This window comes from Colias croceus, chromosome 26 (genome assembly GCF_905220415.1).
Source record: "Colias croceus chromosome 26, ilColCroc2.1".
Lineage (NCBI taxonomy): Eukaryota > Metazoa > Arthropoda > Insecta > Lepidoptera > Pieridae > Colias > Colias croceus.
In genome coordinates this window covers 2,294,425-2,317,238 of record NC_059562.1, presented here as the reverse complement: position 1 = coordinate 2,317,238, position 22,814 = coordinate 2,294,425, and the positions used below count along the sequence as shown (strand labels likewise).

The 22,814-nt window shown below is 36.4% G+C and overlaps 1 protein-coding gene across 1 annotated transcript; it reads right to left on the bottom strand.

Annotated features, from left to right (window-relative positions):
- Positions 1-1,380: 1,380 nt before the first annotated feature.
- Positions 1,381-18,695, bottom strand: LOC123703424. The gene is made up of 13 exons (XM_045651410.1): positions 18,301-18,695; positions 13,021-13,702; positions 11,515-11,688; positions 10,704-10,821; positions 10,155-10,343; positions 9,673-9,813; positions 8,180-8,316; positions 7,440-7,579; positions 6,069-6,219; positions 5,251-5,390; positions 4,562-4,660; positions 1,897-4,174; positions 1,381-1,578 (listed from the first exon to the last, which is right to left on the bottom strand). The coding sequence occupies exons 1-12, from the start codon at positions 18,509-18,511 to the stop codon at positions 3,048-3,050; spliced, it is 3,309 nt and encodes a 1,102-aa protein (XP_045507366.1). The 5' UTR covers positions 18,512-18,695; the 3' UTR covers positions 1,381-1,578; positions 1,897-3,047.
- Between the last annotated feature and the right edge of the window lie 4,119 nt (positions 18,696-22,814).

The following is a 22,814-nucleotide window of genomic DNA, read 5'->3' as shown; positions in this document are numbered from 1 at the left end:
ATTGGAGCTGTTACCCGTGGCTAAGGCAATTATACATTATACTCTTTGGGCTAAGGCTAAGCACGCCACGCGTGGTCAAATTTCAAGTTGATCATCATCGATGTCACATTAATAATAAAGCGCCATCTACCGGAATTTCTTAGTAATTCAAACGCTGGTTGCAGAGCTTGACCGACCATCAGTGCGTACGTCAGTCGCGCTTGTCATATGGATGGAAATTCATCAAACCGTTCATAGCTAGACCAATTCCTTATTCATTGAGCTAGACCGACCATACGCACGCGTATTGTCATGCGCATTAGTGTCATAGTCATACAATAGGCATGACGAAAGATTTTGAAATCCTCTTCCATAATGTGTGTATACGTTTACTATACAAGAAAAACCCTATATTTCGGTAATATACTTAAATTTAACGAAGATAAAAGCCATTTTTCAAAAAATATTTATCAACTGTGCCAAAACAGCTCGCAGGTGTCATGGCGTAAGCGTGACGTCACTCTTTAGTAAATACGTAATTATTTGTATGCATTGCGAAGAAAATTAAAAAAATATATATTTAATATGTGTTATAGAAACGAATTTCAAAGTTTATAAGTGGTGTGCAGTATTGCAGTGTGAATCCACATTAAAATAATGCTCAAAAATGTGTTAGTAATTATTTCAAGCGAGAAAATAATAAGAAACGATTGTATAAAGTTGGCGCGGAGAACCCCGAAACCACGTATTCGTGAATTCGCAATTATATTTCTGTTCTGAGTCGATAAAGCATACGTGAAACAATAGAAAATAAATAAAAATGCGTATTCTCAACATATTCATAACAACAAAATACTTCTGACGTGAGTTGTTTACTTAAGCGTGACGTCACGCGTGTTTTAGTCAAAATGGCCAACTGCAGAATTTCAATGTTTTATTTTATTGATAATCTCATTAATCTTAGTGTTTTTAAGATTTTTAAGTCACTATATTGAATTTATTTATTATACATTTTCCCTTAAAAACACTGATACGATCATTTATGGATACTGTCGTCATGCCTGTTGATGCGTATCGTCAGGACCGACGGTACGCACTGACGGTCGGTCTAGCTCTGCAACCAGCCATAGGGTTTGGGTTTTGATATACTTTTCTTTATAAAGGCTGAGTTGCACCATGTTACTTTAGCAATAACAAACGTGTTAAAGAACGGTTAGAGAAAATAAGAGTTGTACATTTTGACACTTATAATACACTAACTATAACCGCTCGGCTATTGTTAACTGTCAGCCAAGTGCGTGTACTCAAAAGAGTAATATAAAATGTATAAATTGTGGCATAATATAAAAAAATGGCAATAAATATGAAATTACATGTCAGGGTAAAAATAAAACTGCATCATTACTATCATAAATCTATTTATTATTTTCAAAAAATATATGTACGAGAAACAATAAATAACTATTTAACGTAATAACGTTAAAATATAAATCACGTTTGTGTGAATGAGCATGACTTATCGTGGCCTCGTGGGTTTTACAATCAAGTTTTTTCTTTGATAATTTTAATTTTCTCATATAAAACATTATGAGCCTGTACCTAATTTTTCAGCAGTGGTGGCTCAGTGGTGAGACCTCGGACTTCGAATCGATAAGTCCGGGGTTCGAGACCAGGCGAGCGCGCAGGAAATAAATTGATTTTTTCAATTTATCTGCGCATGTTGTTACATCACCACTGCTCGAACGGTGAAGGAAACCATCGTGAGGAAATCGACATGTCGAAGAATTAAAAAAAAAAAGTTCGACGACATGTGTCATCCGCCAACCCGCACTTGGCCAGCGCGGTGGATTATGGCCTGTACCCTCATAGGAGGCCCGTGTCCCAGCAGTGGGAACGTATATGGGCTGATCCACACACCTAATTTTTCGTCACTAGGAGAGAGCTGGGCTTCAAACTCATTTATTTCACTGGCAAGTTGGAAGCTTTTTTATAAATGTAAAACGTCTTTTTCATCTTACTTTTAATACTATAATGGAGAACTTAGATTATCGTCCTAGCAATCTTTAACGTAATAAATAAATTATTAAAAATCACAAAAAAACATAAGTATAACCCTTATTCTATTAGAATATATCAATCGTAGATTTAGTGCAATCTTTAGAATTATGCGTGAATATTTTTAAATTTCCTCTTATAATTTATTTATTATATCGTCGTCTTCATTAAAACTCTTTTAATCACATTCATAACGCAGTTTTAGAGTATAAAATTCGGCCAATTCACGATGTTAAACTTTAAAAATAAAAGAAGCAAAAATGTTTTTTACATTACATAGATGTAGTTATTATAATTTGAATTTAGTGTGAACTGATTTTTAATACAGGCGTTTAAAACGCACTATTACATTTACAAAAAAAAAATACAATGCTGATAATTCTAAAAACAAAACTTTATTTCTTGAAAATTTCACTTTTATCATCTAATAAAAAAACAAATATCTAAAACTGCGTACTCAACCATATACACTGCCTAGCCTCTCAGAGACTCCTTAACCTATATTTACAAGAAAGTTACACTAATTTCGGTTTAGGCATTTACAGGGTGAAGTGGATCGCACAGTGAGGTCTTGAGATCGAATCCTTGCAGTATGAGTGTTTATTGTATGAATTATTGTTTCAAGGCCGACATTATAAAGTAAACAGGCGGATTATTTAATTCCATTTTATAGTAAAAGATTACCAAATATTTTTAAAAGGAAAATAAATTTTAATTATTTGGACATATTATTTTATTATTTGGTATTTAGGAAAACATTCGGATTTCTTAAAAGATGCACAATATCAAATTTTTAAATTGAACTTGTGACCTTTTTGTTACTTGATTAACATTTTTTTTCAAATACATACTTTAAAAAATCTTTACATGTCTATAAAAACCAAGCATGACATTCAATAGTTCTCATAAATCGTTCCATTAAAATTTGGCCCCAGTCAAGACTAAATGAATCCCTAACACGTTTGACTTAAGTTTAAAATCACTGAGCGATCCACAAACAAACACACACACATCTAATCCGGAGGTCGATGAACTATTTGCGGTAACTTTTCACACGACACCTCACTCTTCATCTCTCTCGCACACGCGGCCACACCGTTCGCCGTCTCTTTCGCACCGTCCACTTTGTCATCTTTAACACTGTTCGTCTTAATGTCTAACGTTTTCGTTTCTTTAGCACTTTCTTTACAAGGCGTCGATTTTGAGTCACTCCTCTCTTTCCCACTATCTCTGTGTTTATCGTGTTTCCTGTCAATGGAACTTCTGTGTCTGTGTTCTTTCTCTCTTCTGTCTGACTTGTGATGCGACTTGTGTTTCGACGGATAACGCCTGTGGTGGTCGTGCGATTTCTCCGACCTGTCTGATTTCTCTGACCTGTCTGATTTCTCCGTCCTGTCAGATCTCTCACTCCTATCCTTCTCTCTCTCCTTGCCGTCAGAGCGATTGTCGTTCTTGTCCGTTCTGTCAGACTTGTCTATCCTCTCTCTGTCGTATTTGTCTGACCGCCTGTCGGATTTGTCTTTAGTCCGCTCCCTTTCGGATTTCTCCGACCTATCTTTGTGTTCTCTCTCCGTTCTGACGTCAGACTTATCTGACACTTTATCTCTATCGTTACTTCTCACTTCACTCTTATCAGATCTCTCTTTGTCACTTCTCACTTCACTTTTATCCGTCGACTTGTCTTTATCACATCTAACTTCAGTTTTCTCAAACTTTTCTGAAGTCCGACCAACTTCACCTCTGTCTGAATTTGTTGTCTCTTCGCTTCTCGGGTCTCTCTTTTCTGGTGTTTTCATTTCTGGTTTCTCGTATTTGATCTCTTTCTCGAGTTTTTCCGCTTTCTCTTTTTCAGTTCTGCTTTCAGTTTTATCCGATTTTTCCGTACATTTTTCTGACTTTTCGCTCGATCGATCGGATTTTTCGGATCTATGCTTGTCTGAGTCTTTATGTCTATGTGTGTGTCTGTCCTTCTGTTCAGTCTTGTCGCTACGTTCGTGTTTATCCGAGCGCCTCTCCGTTTTCTCCTTGTCCAAGCTTTTCCTTACATTCGTAATTTTAAGCGCATCCTTCTCTTTGAACTTCGCGCTAAGCGCTCTCATCTCGATCACGCCGCTCTTGTGTTTTGAGGATTTTTTAGATTCTGCAAATAAAAATACATTTGATTAAAAAAGAATAAAATTAAACAGAATTTTGTCAATGGAAACGTTGTGTAATATTTTATTTATTATCTAGTTCTACCAACATTTTCTACTATGCATGTTTATCTTCATCAAAATTACTTTAAAGCACATTCTAAAATAAAACTATGTTACACTAAAAGCCACTGTTCAAATAAAATAAAAAAAGACGTGTGTCACTCGGGGACTGCCGCGGTTAAGCTATTGCATGCTATGCCTTCAAGCCACACCTCCACCCGTCGGAGTGGGGAGCGTGAGGTTTTTTCGTTACGGAATTTCTCGATTCGGTCCCCGCGCTCTAGGCCCGCGATAGAAGCTATGCAATAATAGCTTAAAAACAAATAAATTACCAGTATGGTTGATGACGGGTGCATCAGGTGGAGGCCTTTCATCCGCCGGTGACGATGCTTCCGACGACGGGTAGTATTGCTTGAGACGGAGGTGCCACGCTGCAAAACATTATTATTATTATAAATACTTTAATATAGTCTGTGTGGCCGCAAAAATTAGTATAGTTAATAGTTATATTAATGTCTGTTTATTTGTGTACTAGCTGTGTTGTAGTTCCTGTGATTAGCGCGTTCAAACAAACAAACAAACAATCAAACAAAAAAACTCTTCAGCTTTATAATATTAGTAAAGTTATTTGTTAAAAAGTAGTTACACTGATTTTAAAACAATTATCAAACAATCATTATGCCAGAATAAGTACATTTTATTGTTTTAACTGTTGACTGAAACAGTGAATATTAGTGTTTAGTAATATACATACAGCTATAGTGTCCCAATAAAAACTGTTTAGAACTAAAATTTATTAGACATTTTCTCTTTTAAGTGATTGTACCACTACTAAGAGCCGATTTTTCAATCCTTGGTTAAAATTTATTCGTCCAATAAAGTATTATCACGAACATTTTAAAATGTCACCTGTAAACTGTCAAATACGGACAATTAGAATACATTTTTGGAAAATCAGCCCTAAGCCAAAAAATTCGCAATATTTACAAGTTACAACAAACAATTTATATGTATATCTTACCTATAGACGTAACAGCGGAAACGGTTCTAAACTGATGAATAATATTCCTCGGCAGAAAGTAGATGTCATCCGAACACAGCGGTAGTCGGGAGTATCTTACTCCCTCTCGACGGAGTTGGTTCAGTTTCGCTTCTTCTAACCTGATGGCAGAATATTTGATTAAATCTTACAAATATAACTGAAACATATATTTTTAATGTGAAAAACAACATTTTCTTTATTTCCTCATATGAAATAAAAATTTCTACCTGTACAGTATTACTGTATATTTTTATTTCATTTCATATAATAATATAACCTATTAAATTTGAATTAAAATTGATTTGAATTTTTTAGCAACCATAGAAAGTTACAGTATTCCTCAGTGACGTAGACCATATTCTGATGTTTTTATTCTGGGCAACCTGGGGTTGGCAGTGGCCCTGCCTTCCAAGCCAGAGGTTGTGGGTTCGATTCCCACTCGGGCAAATATTTGTGTGATAAACATAGATGTTTGCTCTGTGTCTGGGCATTACTTATCTAAATAATTATTTATTTTAAATTATGTATGTTTATCAGCCACACAAGCGAAAGCTTAGTATGGGATCAGATCGTGCCGTGTGTGAAAATTGTCCTGAAATATTTATTGATTTATATATATATAAATCTCGTGTCACAATGTTTGTCCTCAATGGACTCCTAAACCACTTAACCGATTATAATAAAATTCGCACACCATGTGCAGTTCGATCCAACTTGAGAGATAGGATAGTTTAAACATGTAGGTACCACGGGCGAAGCCGGGGCGAACCACTAGTTGATTTATATAATATACCGACCAGGTGACGCACTGCGAGATGGGCGGCTCGTACAGGTCGAGCTGCAGCAGCTGCACCAGCTTGTTGAAGTCGGCCGCGTGGAACGCGACCACGTCCTTCGTGATCCGCCCGCGCTCCTGCTCCGACCCGCATTGGATCGCCTTTAGCACGCCTGACGACACGAAAACATCGATAAAATCATTATTTTACATGCAACACGCTCGCTGTTAAATTAAAGTTAACTTCACATATATGCTAATGTCAGCTGTGAAATTAAACAGTACCCGCGCTCCTGCTCCGAGCCGCATTGGATCGCCTTTAGCACGCCTAAGGACACGAATAATATCGGTTTGAAAATAACATGCTCGCTGTTAAATTAAAGTTAACTTCACATATACGTTAGTTTAATCAAACATACATCTATATAAACATCACAATATATAATATCACTTTAAAAACATCCACTATAATTCGAACAGTAACTCCTGCGTCTGGTCGCATTGTGAAAACAGCGAGCGAGTACAGCGAACCGTCGTCAACGAGAGTACTACGATGGATACGCCTAACTGTACTGCCGCAGGTACAACGAGACGCACGGCTCGGTGCCAAAAGCACTACGACGCGTACCATACCACACCTGTACCATAAAAGGTACGGTTGCACTGCGATCTGTACGCCTTATTGTACCGCACAGGTACAACAAACTAAGATGCTCGTCGTATTTAACACTAGCTGCGCTCCGCGGTTTCACCCGCATTGCTCCGCTCCTGCTAGTCTTAGCGTGATGATATATAGCCAACAGTCTTCCTCGATAAATGGGCTATCTAACACTGAAAGAAATTTTCAAATCGGGCCAGTAGTCCCTGAGATTATATTATACTAGATTTCCGCCTGTGGCTTCGCCCGCGTTTTCAAAGGAAAACCCGCATAGTTCCCATTCCCGTGGAATTTCCGGGGTAAAACCTATCCTATGTGTTAATCGAAGTTACCCTCTATATTACAATTCTATTTACAATGAAATTTAGCACACATGTGCTCGGTTCATTCTCGGTTAATTTCATTGTAATCGGTTCAGTAGTTTATGCTTGAAAACCATACATACATACATACAAACCTTTCCTCTTTATAATATTAGTATAGATTAGTATAGTAATAGTAGTACATATTATACTAGAGGTCCGCCCCGGCTTCGCCCGTGGTACATATTTCGTAATAAAAGGTAGCCTATGTCCTTTCTCGAATATCAAAATATCTCCATACCAAATTTCATGCAAATTGGTTCAGTAGTTTAGGCGTGATTGAGCAACAGACAGACAGATAGAATTACTTTCGCATTTATAATATTAGTGTGGATTAGCTTTATAATATCAGTATAGATTGTGGTGCACTTACCGACAGCGGCGGTGGTGATGCGGTCGAGCCCGTGGCCCACGTGGTCGGCGTGCGCGCGCGTGCGGTCCTCGAACAGGAACTCGCGCGCCTCGCTGTACCGCGGCAGGTACTGCAAGTTGCGCAGCTCGTTGATGCCCGTCCTGTAACATAACAATAACATTTACATAACAATAGCATTACAAAATTAAATCAAATCCAAACTAAATCGTTCACTGACTGTCGATATACATATCAACGCACAGCCTAAACGAGATAAGACATTTTTATCTATACTAATATTATAAAGCTGAAGAGTTTGTTTGTTTGTTTGAACGCGCTAATCTCGGGAACTACTGGTCCGATTTGAAAAATTCTTTCGTTGTTAGATAGCCCATTTATCGAGGAAGGTTATAGGCTATATATCATCACGGTACGACCAACAGGGGTGGAGCCACGGGGGTGAAACCGCGCGGAGCAGCTAGTGTTACATAAACATAGCAAGCAAATAAGTTAGTAGGTTGCCTGATGATGATCGCTCCTTGTAAGACACTTTTTTACTTGTGTGGTCGGTCGATTTAAACTATCAGATCAAACAATAGCTTATTTGATTTCTTCCTCTCCATATGCAACTAAAACTGACACAAGCTAAACATATGAAAAAAACTGCTGTACAGTTTAGCAGAGTACTAGATATTGTGTTCTTTTTTTCTGGAATGAAAAATAAATAAAATAAAAAAAATTATAACTCAATGTACACATACCGCCTTTTCTTAATAGGACTCTTGCCAAGCTCAGCGGTGGGCACCAGCTGTTCACCCGGCCTGATCCACAGTATGGGCCCGTCGTTCGATTCCTGTGGCTCCATTTCTACCGCAGACATGGGGCCCCAGGGCATTGTCTGTAGTGGAATAATTAATTGAGAATTAATTTAAAACTTGATTACCATAATTTTGTTTGTTATCAACTTATTACCCATATTTCTTTATTTTATATGAATATGTTTGTAGAAGATTGGCAATAAAAAGTACAACAAAAATATTTGTTTCTTATTTCTTATGTCTATTATTTTTACCCGTTAAGTTAATCGTACCCGTAACTTGATGATATTGTGTATTTAAAAAATATTTATTTATTTATTTATTTATTTACATCACATAGAACTTACTATCATTACAGGATTCTAACCTAATTCGACAGTGTTCTTTTATAAATTAACAAAAACAAATCTCATCTCATCAAACATCAACATCATTAAAATTAAAAATAAGTACTACTTAACAATTATAATCTCAATACAATTAACATTCCCGATAGCATAAAATATATAAGAGCACCTTTGAAAAATCACTCAAAGTACAAGAGAACACATCTATTTTATTGTGTACTTCATTAACTGTACGGAATGCACAAAAAAGAGGGGATTTGGCTAATAGATTAGTCCTCGCTACTGGAACATACAGTAAATTGGGTAAGATTCTTCTTCCTAAATAGTTGTCTGGAACCTTAAAATGCAATCTCTGTAATATTCCAGGATTGTATTCTTTGCCCCTTAAAACCTCCACCAAGTATGCCACCAGCTTAAATTCGCGCCTTACCCTTAACTCATTATATCCCACCATTCCCAGCACAAACAGTGTGGGATACATTAGAGGATAGAAGGGATACACGCCATAAAGCTTCATGTACAGGTGTCGCATGAATTTATTTTGTACTCTTTCCAACATAACCGTGTACTTTGCTTCGTGCGGTGCCCATATGACCGCACTGTGTTCCAAATAACTCCTGACAAGAGCATTGTATAACGTTTTGACTACCGTAATGTTGGTGAATCCCCGCGACTGCCTGAGTACAAAGCCCAAATTTCTATACGCTTTTTTACAAATTTGCGTAATATGTCCTCGAAACGAAAGGTCCGCCGTGACACTTATCCCCAAATCACGTACTTCTGTAACTCTTTTCAACGGCACCGCATCTACTATGTACTCATAATTTAAGGGCACGCGTGCTCGAGTAAAACTAATCATGGAACATTTAGTTACATTAAAATACAAATATAAACATACCACTTCAGAATATTGTACCTTCAGTGATTTTGTTCTTAAAATATTCACTTTTACTTCATTTTTTCCAACTGAACATCATGACAAATAGGCTTCTTTTCTTACATTATTTTTATGCCATATTGTTCCATCACTTACCAACCAGATTATATTCCTAACCAATAAACAACATCATAGATCAAACAGAAACCTACCAAATTAAGAAACGGACACTCAGCAAGCATGGTCAGCATATCCGGGAAGTAACCCCCGACCTCCTCGTGCACGGTGCCCACTAAAGAGATCTGGTGTAAGGGTCCACTGCGAAACGTGCCTGCTGCATAGCTTTGTTGAACCTGGGAATTAACGGTTTCATTGAGAAATTTTATAATTGAATTTGATATTTTAGTTTAATAGCATTCAAATGATATTTTTTTAAGAAATAGAGAAAATCGATCATGACGCAGGAAAAGAACTCGCGTCTTCCGCCTTTTTTTAAATTGCAAACATTATCCACTACCTTTACCATACATATACAATATACATGCTATTAGAATTATTAAAGGCATTTTTATTTAATTTATTTTTACTTTACATATATGAAGCTCTACTGACTATTATATATATTATATATTTACTAAATATAGTGGTATAACATTATCCTACTACTTATATATAATTGGAATTTTTTACACACCTGCTGATAATATCGACTAATTGTGGTGGTTTCAATATCCGAGGCCCGTGCCAGCACTCCAGCCTTCACAGTGAGGGTGGGATGCCTCTCAGCCAGGTACTTCAGCAGGCAGGGTAGACGGGCAGCAGCTCCCCGCACCACACCGCAGACAAAGTTGGCCCAACCATCGCTGTCTTCTGAGAACACCAACTGGAGGAGCGGAAAAAAAAATTAGTATGACAAATTATTGCAAAATTAGTTAAATGTAACAAAAAATAGGCAGATGTTGTACTTGAACTTTTAAATAGGTACACAAAAGATTTTAAAACAGTAATTTATTCCGCTACGAATTATTGGAAAGTAAAATAAGTTATCAATGATCACATATATTGCTTAAAGAAATAAATAAGAACTATTGCAAGAGGCAAACCAAAAATAAATTACAGTCTGATTAGATGTTCGTCAGTTACTATGCTATACACATGCAATAAAACAACATTATTTGAATTTTATTAAACAGATAACAAAATGAATTGTCCATCTACAACATAACATACAAGAAAAAAGTACCTTAAGAAATTCCTTAGCAAGTATCTCCTGTTGCGTCGAACTGAGCATATCGACGTCGTTCTGATGCAAGTAGACGACACTAGCGCCGCCGTTCGGATGCGTCTCGACCCGCATTAGCCTGGAAAACAAACATTTTGTTTAGAGTTATGATTCGCTTTTCGTGACTATGTTTCATAATTCCATATGAAAATTTTCAAAACATCTCTGATCGAAAACGGAGAAGAAACATCATTCAAAAAATTAAAAGGCAGTCTTAACAATCTTTATAGTTATTATAAGTTGTTACGACCACTTTTAGAAAGTATTTCTTTAGTATTATTATTTTAAGTTAGTGTGAGAGAATTACAACAGAGTATGTAGTTGTTATGTTCCTACGTTCGGTTCCAATGAGTACCTTCCTATTAGAAGGTACTCTATGGTGTACAATATAATGTAGAGATTTAATTGATATGGAATGCATGGGTTTACGGGCCATTCTATGGTTTATATTCCTTGAGTCAGTAGCTTGGTGGGATAGTCTCGGTACTACCAAGTACCATCGACCGCGCAAGGTGTGCGCACTGATTTTGTGCATTATTCAATATTTTTTCACATACCTACATAATTATAACAAATTATAGAGAGTTATTTCTCCGACAGAAATGAGCGAGCGCTGCTGACTGCTGTCATGAGTATGATCTGAATAATCCGACGATACGCTCCACTACACTTTTGTAGCACTGCACGTCAATCGAGAAGGACTGGCCATGTGCTCAGGCGTCTCCAGTGGATGCTCAAGTGGATGCAAGGCTTAAGAAACAACCCCACCCACCTGTGGTACTTGAGCTCCTTCATGTGCACGCTGGTGGCGGCCAGCGGCCCCCAGCCGGGCGCCGCGGGTGCGGCCTGTGCGGCGCGTTCGCGGCGGCACTGCACGCCGATCGAGCAGCGTTTGATGCGCGCACGACGACGGCACTGCTGGCACGAGTGTCTAGACGAGTGCGATCTGTGTGTTATAATAAAACGGTATCTTAACTGATGTTGATGTGATAGATTTCATTTTAAAACGACGACGACGACAACGATCAGATTCATTAATAAGTTTCATTCAATCGTTCAGTAAATGGTTATAATAAACTCAAAAACTACTAAGCATATTTAAAAAAAATGGTATGTAATTCCTTATGTATTAGGAAGCTCAATCTATATCCTACAGGCCATACCGAGTAACATAAACCTTATTTTATAGTTTTTGTATTTATAAGGCTTCACCAAACAAGACCAGGTAAAACGCGTGTTATAAAATGAATTAAGTTTAAGTGAAATTCACTTTGAGAATTTGGAGCTTGGAAAAAGAATAGACGAGTGGAAATTCATCTGTAAATGATATAGTTCAAATATGTGCTGAAATAGATATTTACATATGAAATAGATCAAGTTTAACATTAACTTTGGCTAAATAATACAATTTATATTCAACTAGCTTACCGCCCGCGGCTTCGCCCGCTTTGTCTAAAACCTAAAATATTATATACTATACTAAAACCTTCCTCTTGAATAACTCTATCTATTAAAAAAAACCGCATCAAAATCCGTTGCGTAATTTTAAAGATTTAAGCGTGCAAAGGGACATAGGGACAGAGAAAGCGACTTTGTTTTATACTATGTAGTGATATCATAAAGCTGAAGAGTATGTTTATTTATAGAGTTGACCATGTTAATCTCAGAAACTACATACTCGTATGAATAGAAAAATTTGTTCATCATCTAGGAAGTCTGCGGACTTAAATGGACTTATAGCACTACAAGTAAAAGCAGCAATGAAAACTTGCAAACTTTATTTTACAAGCAAAGTTGCATAGATCAGATTGTCTTAAACTATTGTTAAACTTGTGTTTACATTTTATACATTATTTTTTAGTAAGTAGACTTTAGTAATAAGGAATAATTAAATAATAAAAGAAAATAAGAATTCTGACATTACAAGGCAAAACGCATGAGTACGAAAGAAAAATCCTAACAAAATGAAATGAAATATAAATCAAGCTTAATCTCTCCTCCATAGAGATGCCCAAGCTGTTTCCTATCATCATCATATCTTTACTAATATTATAAAGCTGAAGAGTTTGTTTGTTTGTTTGAACATACTAATCTCAAGAACTACTGGTCCAATTTGAAAAATTCTTTAAGTGTAAGATAAGCCCATTTACCGAGGAAGGCTGTAGAGTATAGACAAAATAGAGGCTATCATTACACTATGACCAACAGGAGCGGAGCCACGCGCGTGGAACTAAGAAGCGCAGCTAGTTACTTATACTTAAAATTAAAGCTAACTCACCTATCTTTATCCTTGTCCTTATCCCTCTCCCTCTCTCGATCTCTCTCTTTATCCCGTTCAACTTTCACTTTCACATCACTTTGCACTTTATCCATTTCAACATTAACACTTCTATTAATCCCTTGATACACTTGCGGCGACGTTGCGCGCTCCTGCTTAATTTTCAACGGCAACTCCAAATTACCATAGCACGGTAACTGTCTTCTCGGCGCCGTTTGAAACTTAATTGCCTTTAAGGATAAATTGAAATGAGTGGACAGTCTTCTTGAACTAGTACCTTCTAGAAGCACATTCGCTCTTGTTACTCTCGGATACTTATATCTGTACATAGCGTGTTGGAAGTGAGCGTTGATTATTCGCAACTGCCTAGTCACTGACGAATAGATTCTCTTCGTGGTATCATCGCGTGGTATGGTATTAGATAGCTGGGTTTGTTTCCACGACGCGTTGATACCGCCGATATAGTCTAGCAATGGTTGCGTTACATCTACGCTATTTCCATCAAATAGTAATGGGTTCTGCATGGGTGGTGACTTTTGCAGTATGTTGACGGTGAGGATGGATGTGTCTCCGAATCCTCCAGAGTCGAAGACTGGCCATATCTTGCTTAGTTTCGACGGACGCGTGTTCTCCCCCCAGACGCAGAGTTCATTTGAATCCGTGCTGAGCTTGCGTTTTCTCTCTGAAATTAATGAATAAAAGATAATTGAGACAAGTTTCAAATAGTAATCTTATTAATATTATAAATGCGTAAGTATATTCAATATTGTAAGTGCGTAAGTGTATTTTTTTGTTTGTTTGTTATTCATGTTACACTGAAACTATTTTATGATAAGATTTTTATGTCTAGAGATGGTTATATGGCATATGATGTCTGTCTGCAGCCTCCTACTGGAGACAGACATAATATGCTACTTTTTGGGTGAAACATCTCTTTAAAACACATATAAATTTCCTAACTGCGGGTGGAAAGCTAGTACAACTACTTTTGAAAATATAAAAAAATATTTGTGGAATCGTTTTTTTAACATTTTGAATACCCAATTTTCATCTTTTTATTAATGACATAAAATTATTGATATCGAGATCCAAGGAAGATTGGTACTTAAAAATTATTCATATTGAAGCACTAGTTAAAGCTCTAAAGATGTGAACACATACAGTTAACTTTTAAATTTTTTTATTTTATTATATTTATGTTGGATTAGCATACTTATACAGAGTTATAATTTAAAACCCTTAATATAGCTGAACATGGCTATGAAGTAAAAATACAGACTAAATACTGTAAGAACACTGTAAATCTGCTTTCATTGTGATGAATAAATAACTAAAATGAATAGGAATATATAATTAACATTTTGTATATTATTTCATCAATGTTATTGAACTGGGTTTTTCTTCTAATAGTTTAAGCTTCTATTCAAATTGATACAATTCAATCACTACATTTCTCTGTCCCTTTGTATGCTTAAATCTTTAAAACTACACAACTGATTTTGATGTGGTTTTTTTTAATAGATAGAGTGATTCAAGAGAAAGGTTTAAGTATATAATTTATTAGGTTTTAGGCAAAGCGGGCGAAGCCGCGGGCGGTAAGCTTGTTTAAATATAAGTTAGTCATAGTCTACATACCTTGTATTTCTTGTTTCATTTTTAACATAATTTCATTAGCTTATTTTAGACTTGATTTTGATTGGTTTAATGAAAATTTTGTACACTTATCAAGGGTGAGAAAACATTAATTTAATCAGATTTTAAGTAACTAAATTTATTATTGTACTATTTTATTTATTTTTTGCAATTTTTTTTTTATAAAACGTTTTTTCAAAGTTATTATTTCCAAGACAATTTTATAGCTTTTATTAATATTATGAAAACTGAACAATTATCTAAACATTTTGGCCACAGTAATTTTATTAATAAACAAACTATTCATAACTTGTTATTAATAATAATAAATGCCTACAGGAACAGGAAAGTTTTGTCAGTTTGTGAGATGCGTTCCTTCTTTGCGTCTTATCCCTGGCGGCCTGTCTGCTTTTCTTCTGATGATCCTTCGACCTGCGCGGATGCTGTGACAGATGTGCTGCGACAGGGAATGGAGTACTTTATCCCATTCTCGGACGTGGCCATGTCCGGCAAAGCTCAGCCCTGGTTCAGAGCCGATTGCAGACGCGCTGAAGCGCTAAAGCATGAAGCATATCTGGCATGGGTTGATGCTCGACACCGCAAGGCCAAGGACGTGTCAGACAAGAAGAAAGCCTTCAACCGGGCCGCCAAGTCCTGCAAAAAGGCTCTACGGAAAGCTCGATTTGACCACGTCAGCCGTATAGGGAACAAACTAGCTTCTTACCCCTCTGGTAGCAAAGCGTTTTGGTCCCTGGCTAAGACGGTTGAATCGAATTTCTGCCGCCCCTCACTTCCTCCACTGCTGAAACCGGATGGGTCGCTGGCTCACACCGCCGTAGAGAAAGCGAACCTTTTTGCTTCTCTTTTCGCGGAAAATTCTCGTCTTGATCCCGCAAATGCGAAACCTCCCAGTCTACCTGGATGCGAGGTGAATATGCCGGAAATTCGCATCCGTCAGACTGAGGTGCTTAAAACGCTGCGGAATCTTGACGTGAATAAAGCCAGTGGCCCTGATGGAATTCCAGCCATAGTACTTAAAACCTGTGCGCCTGAACTTGCTCCTGTTCTGACACGCCTCTTTCGCCTCTCGATGACGACTGGAATAGTACCGAAATCTTGGAAACTTGCCAACGTGCAGCCCGTGCCCAAAAAAGGCAGTCGTGCCGACCCCTCCAACTATAGGCCAATTTCAGTCACGTCCATACTCTGTAAGACTATGGAACGTGTACTGAACAGTAGGCTCCTGGCACACCTAGAAGCGAACGACCTTCTCAGTGACCGACAATACGGGTTCCGCCGAAACCGGTCCACTGGGGATCTTCTAGCGTACGCCACCTACGTCTGGAGCGAGGCCATAGAGAATCATGGTGAAGCACTTGCTGTCTCCCTTGATATCTCAAAGGCCTTCGATAGGGTCTGGCATGATAGCCTAATTGGCAAGCTTCCATCCTACGGTCTGCCTACCGGTTTCTGCGCCTGGATCTCAGATTTTCTGAGAGACCGGTCGTTACGAGTAGTCGTTGATGGCTGCTCGTCCGACCTAATGGCTATCAATGCCGGGGTCCCTCAGGGATCAGTTCTCTCCGCAACACTCTTCTTGCTACACATCAACGATCTGCTGAAACCCGGTATGTATGGGTACGCAGACGATAGCACTGTTGTGGAGAGATATGTATCCAGCGCGCGAGCCAGTATGGCACAAATCCAGTCTCTACGGGAGGCGATGGGCGATCGCATGAACTTGTCCTTACAGGCAGTCTCCGACTGGGGCGATGCCAATCTGGTCAAGTTCAATGCTACTAAGACCCAGGCGTGTCTATTCTCCGCTAAACGGAGTCCATTCCATCTGACTCCGACTTTCCAGGGTGTATCCGTGCCGATAACCAACCACCTCGAGCTTCTTGGCATCACCTTGACGCCTACTCTGAACTTTGGTTCCTATATAGAATCCAAAGCCCAAGTAGCCTCAAAAAAGCTTGGAATTCTGGCGAAGGTGAGACAGTATTTCAGCCCGGGACAGTTGCTCAACCTTTATCAAGCACAAGTCCGATCGTGCATGGAATACTGCTCTCACCTCTGGGACGGTTCCGCCAAGTACCAGCTGGAGGCGCTTGAGGCGATAGAGAGGCGTGCCAAGAGGCTCATAAACGACGATGAGCTAGTAGGCAAAAAACTCCAGAGCCTCGCTCATCGTCGCAGAGTGGCCAGCTTATCGGTTTTTTACCGGATACACTTTGGTGAGTGCGCTGCGGAACTTCACGAACTTGTTCCGCCATCCCCGTTCTTCCATCGATCGTCGAGGCGCACAGATTCTAGGCATCGCCATATGGTGGACGTTCCATGTACCCGGACTAAGCGGTTCGATTCTACATTCTTCATTCGAACCGCAAGGGACTGGAACGCGCTTCCTGAATCTGTGTTCCCCGACGAGTACAATATGGGGGTCTTCAAGCGAAGAGTGAACCGGTACCTACTAGGGAAGCGCGTACCATCTTAGACCGCATCTCAGCTTTCCATCAGGCGAGATTGTGGTCAAGCGCTTCCCTATCCTAAGTAAAAAAAAAAAAAAAAAGATTTAAGGCAAAAATACTTTCGCACCAGGAAGCACCTTTACTATTCACAACATCTAAACCTAAATTTTATTATTCTCTATAGTTATTACAAAATAACATTCATATTGTCTTCACAATTTAACATATCAATAAACACTATGCTTATTTATTTTTAAGCATTTCTGTTGTTATATTCTTCACATCACCTATGGTGTCAAGGTAAATCTATAATAAGACCTAGTTTGCAATAAGTTTCAACTCAACTATTGTATTATTACAAAGGATTAGTATTTTAGCATGTTTTTTCAATACAACATCTTGATATGGGCTACTTTAAATAAGTTTAAGGTTGACATATAAATCATTTCATTGTAGTAAACAATGCTATTATTAGAATACTAGATTTCTGCCTGCAGCTTCACCCCCATTTTCAAAGGAAAACCCGCATAGTTCCCGTTCCTGTGGGATTTCCGGGATAAAACCTATCCTATGTGTTAATCCAAGTTACCCTCTATGTGTGCTCAATTTCATTATAATCGGTTCAGTATTGAAAGAGCTCAAGAGAGTATAAATTCAGAGTATAAGCTCGGCAACCAATGAATGATTGAAAAACTTAATATGATACTAAGTTTAAACTAAATCTAAAACTTGCAAAGCTGTATGTTATAGTTGCAGGGCAGTCGGTAACTCAAAATAAAATTATGTTTGGGTCAAAATACCTCAAATGTTAGTCTCTTAAAAATACTTATCTTAAAAATTAGAACACAAATGAAGTGAAATAGTAAATAGAAAGTGTCTTGTAACAAGGTCAGTGTTGCAACCATATTTCATGGTAACAGACAGATACATAACAAAATATCGTATATTTAGTGAAGAACTGAGAATTTAACTATTATGCATATTCAAAATGAAGCAAATATGCACCAAATGTTTATAAACAGCAGTGACCTCCATTACAATGATGTAACTTTGAATAAGATAGGTTAACAGTTTTCCCACCAAAACGTTTGAGAGGCTGAAATTAACGCATTGGTAAAGATAGTGTGTTATAAGCTATCAAAATAATGCACTTATACATCAATTTAACTATGCATACCTTTGAATTCTCTAGATGTTGCGTGTTTCAAATTAGTTGGCACACTTGGATCGTATCCCAATTTCGAAAGTTTTCGATAAGCGTGACTCATTCGACGACGCTTGCCTCCTTCACCGGCATCAAACTTGCTCTTTTCACTGGTTTCATAGTCACCAAAGTCATGTATTTCATCAACTTTTACATTGGATTGTAAAGAATCATTCGACGCCATTGTTTCACACTAAACGGTGAAATGACGACGAAACAGACACTAAACGTCATTAAAACATTAAGGAAACTGATTTATTCAATATCACATAAACAGTTACACATAAAAAGCCGCAGTTTAATTAGAAATACAATTGTATTGAATAAAAAACAAGTTGAGACGCCATTTACTTTGCTGCCTCGAAGTTTTTTTTTTTTTTTGTTGGCTATATTTTGTGAACGTGTTTTGTTGCCATATTAATATTAATCGTAGGTGAATCGTAGTAAGCAAAGGAAACGCAGAAAACAGTCATGCCATTTGTAATCTAAACTGTTATAAACATACGCTATTAATAAAATTATTTCAAAATTATTATCATTAAAACAATACAAATACATATTGTTTTACAAAAAACGTCATATTGTTTATAATTTCCAACTGTATAATGTGTGTGTACAATATCACCATGGCATTAAAGAAAATTGTTTATAATGCGTTACTAAAAATAGTTTTGTGTAGATATTTATAAAAATGAAAATTACATTTTCTCATATTGTTATTTATTTTTATGATTTATTTTATAGATGAAAAATTCAAACTAAAATATATTTTCCTAAAACGCCATCTGTAATAATCACGTCGTAGTCATAACTTTTACTCTTAAGCTTTTACTAAATGCTAACGTTAGATGACGCTCTAATAAAACTTCTATGGTGGACCTAGTAAGGTACCACAGGTACGTCTATTAAAATATTTTTTTAAACACTAAAATATTTTATTTTATTTTGATTGTTAATGAGAAAGAAAACTGACAGGCACTGATGTACGTACGCAATTATTGTAAGTCAACTATGTATGTGTACATTAAATAGTGTGATAAAACACGATCAATGAACAAGAAAATTTGTACCCCCAGTAGGTACAAGTAATAATATGTACTTACTTATACCCTACTTATAGAATCTTTTACTTTTCGAGCGTCGCGCGTCGCTTTATAAGATTCTTTATGAACTGATTTGATTGTGTACACAAGGCCTTAGAGCCAAAATAAATAAAAACCAACGACGACTTTTACAACCAGACACAATTGTAAAAATGGTGTACATTGGCAGCTTTATTAGAACTGGTAGTTTTAAATATAAAACATAGCGAGCAGTGTACAATGTAAATTTTTACTTTCGATATATTCGTTAAGCCGCTCTTTCTGTCACGAATTCATAACACCGGTTACACGTGTGCTAATTTTTTATGGTTAGTATTTAAAATACGCCTACAATCACAATAGACATATCAACACGTAAACCGGTAAACGATTCATAGGCAAGGCGTGATTTTCGTTGTGAAATATTGCTCCGGTGTATATTAGACCACCATCCATCACCACTGAATTATTTATTATTTTTTAATTTACTCGAAACTCGCATGGTAGCAACTTCATTTAACGAATGTTAGTAAAAAATAATTAAAAAATATTTTTTTTGTCTATGGTAGTTAGTTTAGTTATTTTTTTTATTATTGTTTATGTTTCCGTTTAGGTACAGTTTTTTCTTTTATGGCAATAAGTTTGAAGTATTTGTTATTGGCGGCAAACCTATATTTAGGTATTAGTAGGTAATTAGTAGAATATTTTAAATTTTGACTAAATATGTACAGTAATTCATAGCATCTTTAATAATAATAATTGTCTGTTGCCGTGTTGAAAGGGTTTTTTCAATACATATGTAATATCTATGAGATAGATGAGAGTAGAATGTAGATTACCTACCTACATCTATCAGTAACAGTTTACTTCAACCATATTAAATAATAAAAGGAGGACCGGAAAATAGTCATTGTATCATCGATATAACTTTTATTAATATTATGAGTAGGCTTAGTAGGTACTGAAAAGAGTCTCATGTTATTTTAATCATTAAAAGTAATTGGCACATGTTTATTATTAACCAACCTAATTTCTAATATGCGATTTATTCATTTTTAAGGTTCCGTACAAGGAGGGACGAGTCACGAGGGTTATTAAAATGTTAATTGATTTTTTCTCGTTTAATAAGTACCTTTTAGTTAATAGTAGAAAGAGATAAAAGCAAGGAGGAAATCAAGTTGAAAAACGTACCTGTAATTATTGTAGGTACCTTTTTAAAAAAAATATCCTGCTATTTTTAACCAGGTACGTATAACTTTTTAACAGTAAATACAAGTAGGTACATAGTATAAGAGTTGGTAATAAGTATTAAACAAAATATAATACGATTGTATTATGATTAATAAATACATTAACATGGAAACTCTGTAGGCATATAATATAAACTCTATTACGTAAGGAGGCCGTAAATTCTTACTCATTAGAATACGGACAACGGACAAACCAAAATGTAAACTTATTTATATGCAATACGACTGGCCGATTGACCGTGAATTGTTAGCGAATTTTTATGTTTATACTTCTTAGCAAATGCGATAAATAAATTTGCTTAGATAATATTTAAATCGTGATCTGTTTTAAATTTGTTTTAACTAGCATTATAGAGGCCTAAGATAGAGGCGAGTTCGATGGTTTTGTATGATATTATTTATATTACCTAATTGCTAAGAAAATTATGTTTTATTTGGTATTTGATACGGAATTGTAAGAAAAATTCATGGAATACCTACTACCTAGTTGGTAATAATATTAAGTGAAAAATAGCAAAAATGCAGTTTGTCAAAATTTTTCTTGTCTGCCTACGCTTTTTAAGTTTTGCGAACACAAATATAATTAAACTTGAAGAAGATTAGTTATTGTGAATGGAAATTTATTACGACTCACAAAATTTTATAATAAATAATAACAATTATACTTAAAAAAATTGATTTTTTGAAACTTACTGTAGGTACTATATACTTAATTGCGCTATAAGTTATAACACAGAAAATAACCACAGTATTACAATATTATTTCCTAAATATTGCAATACTGTGACATTACCTAGCGTTGATAGACGATGGACACTACCACTAGGCTCATGAAGTCATGACTCTTGAGACTTGAAGTCTTATGAGCGCGCTTGATACTTGACTTGTGTATTTTATAGCGATTTTTAATCTGTGCTCATAGTCCAATGGAAAAGCTACACGACCTGCTAAGGAGGCGGAAAAAGCTTACCTATCGTATCTTGAATTTATTAAATAGGTATAAGCTTTTCCCCCGCGGCTTCTCCCGCTTTGTCTAAAACTAAACAAATTAGGTATTTTTTTTTGGAATCAATCATGGTTACAACACAACAGACAACTAACATAATATAATAATTAATAACTATGTATAATATGTGGTACATTTATTGTGACATTTTGAACAATGTCTCCTATGCTAGGAAAAAAACCTGTGTTATAGGAGACATTCATCCGTCCTTTGTTACAATTTACGTAAGGATTTATTGCTAAGACTATGCAAGTTTTTCCAAAATTTATAACGGTATCAAAAACATGGTAAATATTATTATTGGTATTACTGAAACCGTCCCCGAGCAAGCCTCATCAAAATCCGTTGCGTAGCATAGGTACATAGCACAGATCACAGAAACTAAAGGGTACATAGTGACAGACAGACAGCGGGAAATGACTTTATACTAGGTAATTTTGTGAGTGAGACATTTTAGTGTTGCTATCGTGATTTTTAAAATAAAAGCAACAATTTATTTATAACTAGCTTCCGCCCGCGACTCCGCCCGCGCGGAAAAATTAAGATTAATTTTTTTTCTAAGTATTTTTCCGGGATAAAAAGTATCCTATTTTATGCCCAGGATAATAAGGTATAATTATACCAAGTTTCATCGAAATCTAACCGTTAGTTTTCACGTGATGCCTTCACATACAGACAGACAGACAGACAGACAGACGGACAGACAGACAGACAGACAAAAAAATTTTTTATCAAATATTTGGGTTTGGTATCGATCCAGGAACACCCCCTGCTATTTATTTTTTCAACATTTTCAATGTACAGAATTGACCCTTCTACAGATTTATTATATGTATAGATATTATTTTAATATCAAATTATTTAGAATTTATATACCGGTTATTTATAATTAAAATGTGCGTTCTATTTATGGCTTCACAATCAAGGCCGATAGCTGACCTATTATTATTCAAATATAAACCGGGTAAACAAGAAAACAATTTTAATACATAGGTATTTGGATATTTTTAAATTCAGCCTATATGTATTAGTTACTTTGATTAAAACCGATCCATTATCATCAACATATTATAGGTACCTCATTATTTTACAAATTTAATAAACTAGCTTTCCACCCGCGGCTTCGCCCGCGTTTTCAAAGAAAAACCC

Excerpts from the sequence above, each read along its gene's own strand:
- LOC123703424 (XM_045651410.1), bottom strand. The coding sequence starts at position 18,511 with ATGGCGTCGAATGATTCTTTACAATCCAATGTAAAAGTTGATGAAATA. Across the intron at positions 13,703-18,300 it reads AACATCTAGAGAATTCAAAG|AGAGAAAACGCAAGCTCAGC; the intron begins GTATGCATAGTT and ends CATTAATTTCAG. Across the intron at positions 9,814-10,154 it reads TTAGTCGATATTATCAGCAG|GTTCAACAAAGCTATGCAGC; the intron begins GTGTGTAAAAAA and ends GTTAATTCCCAG.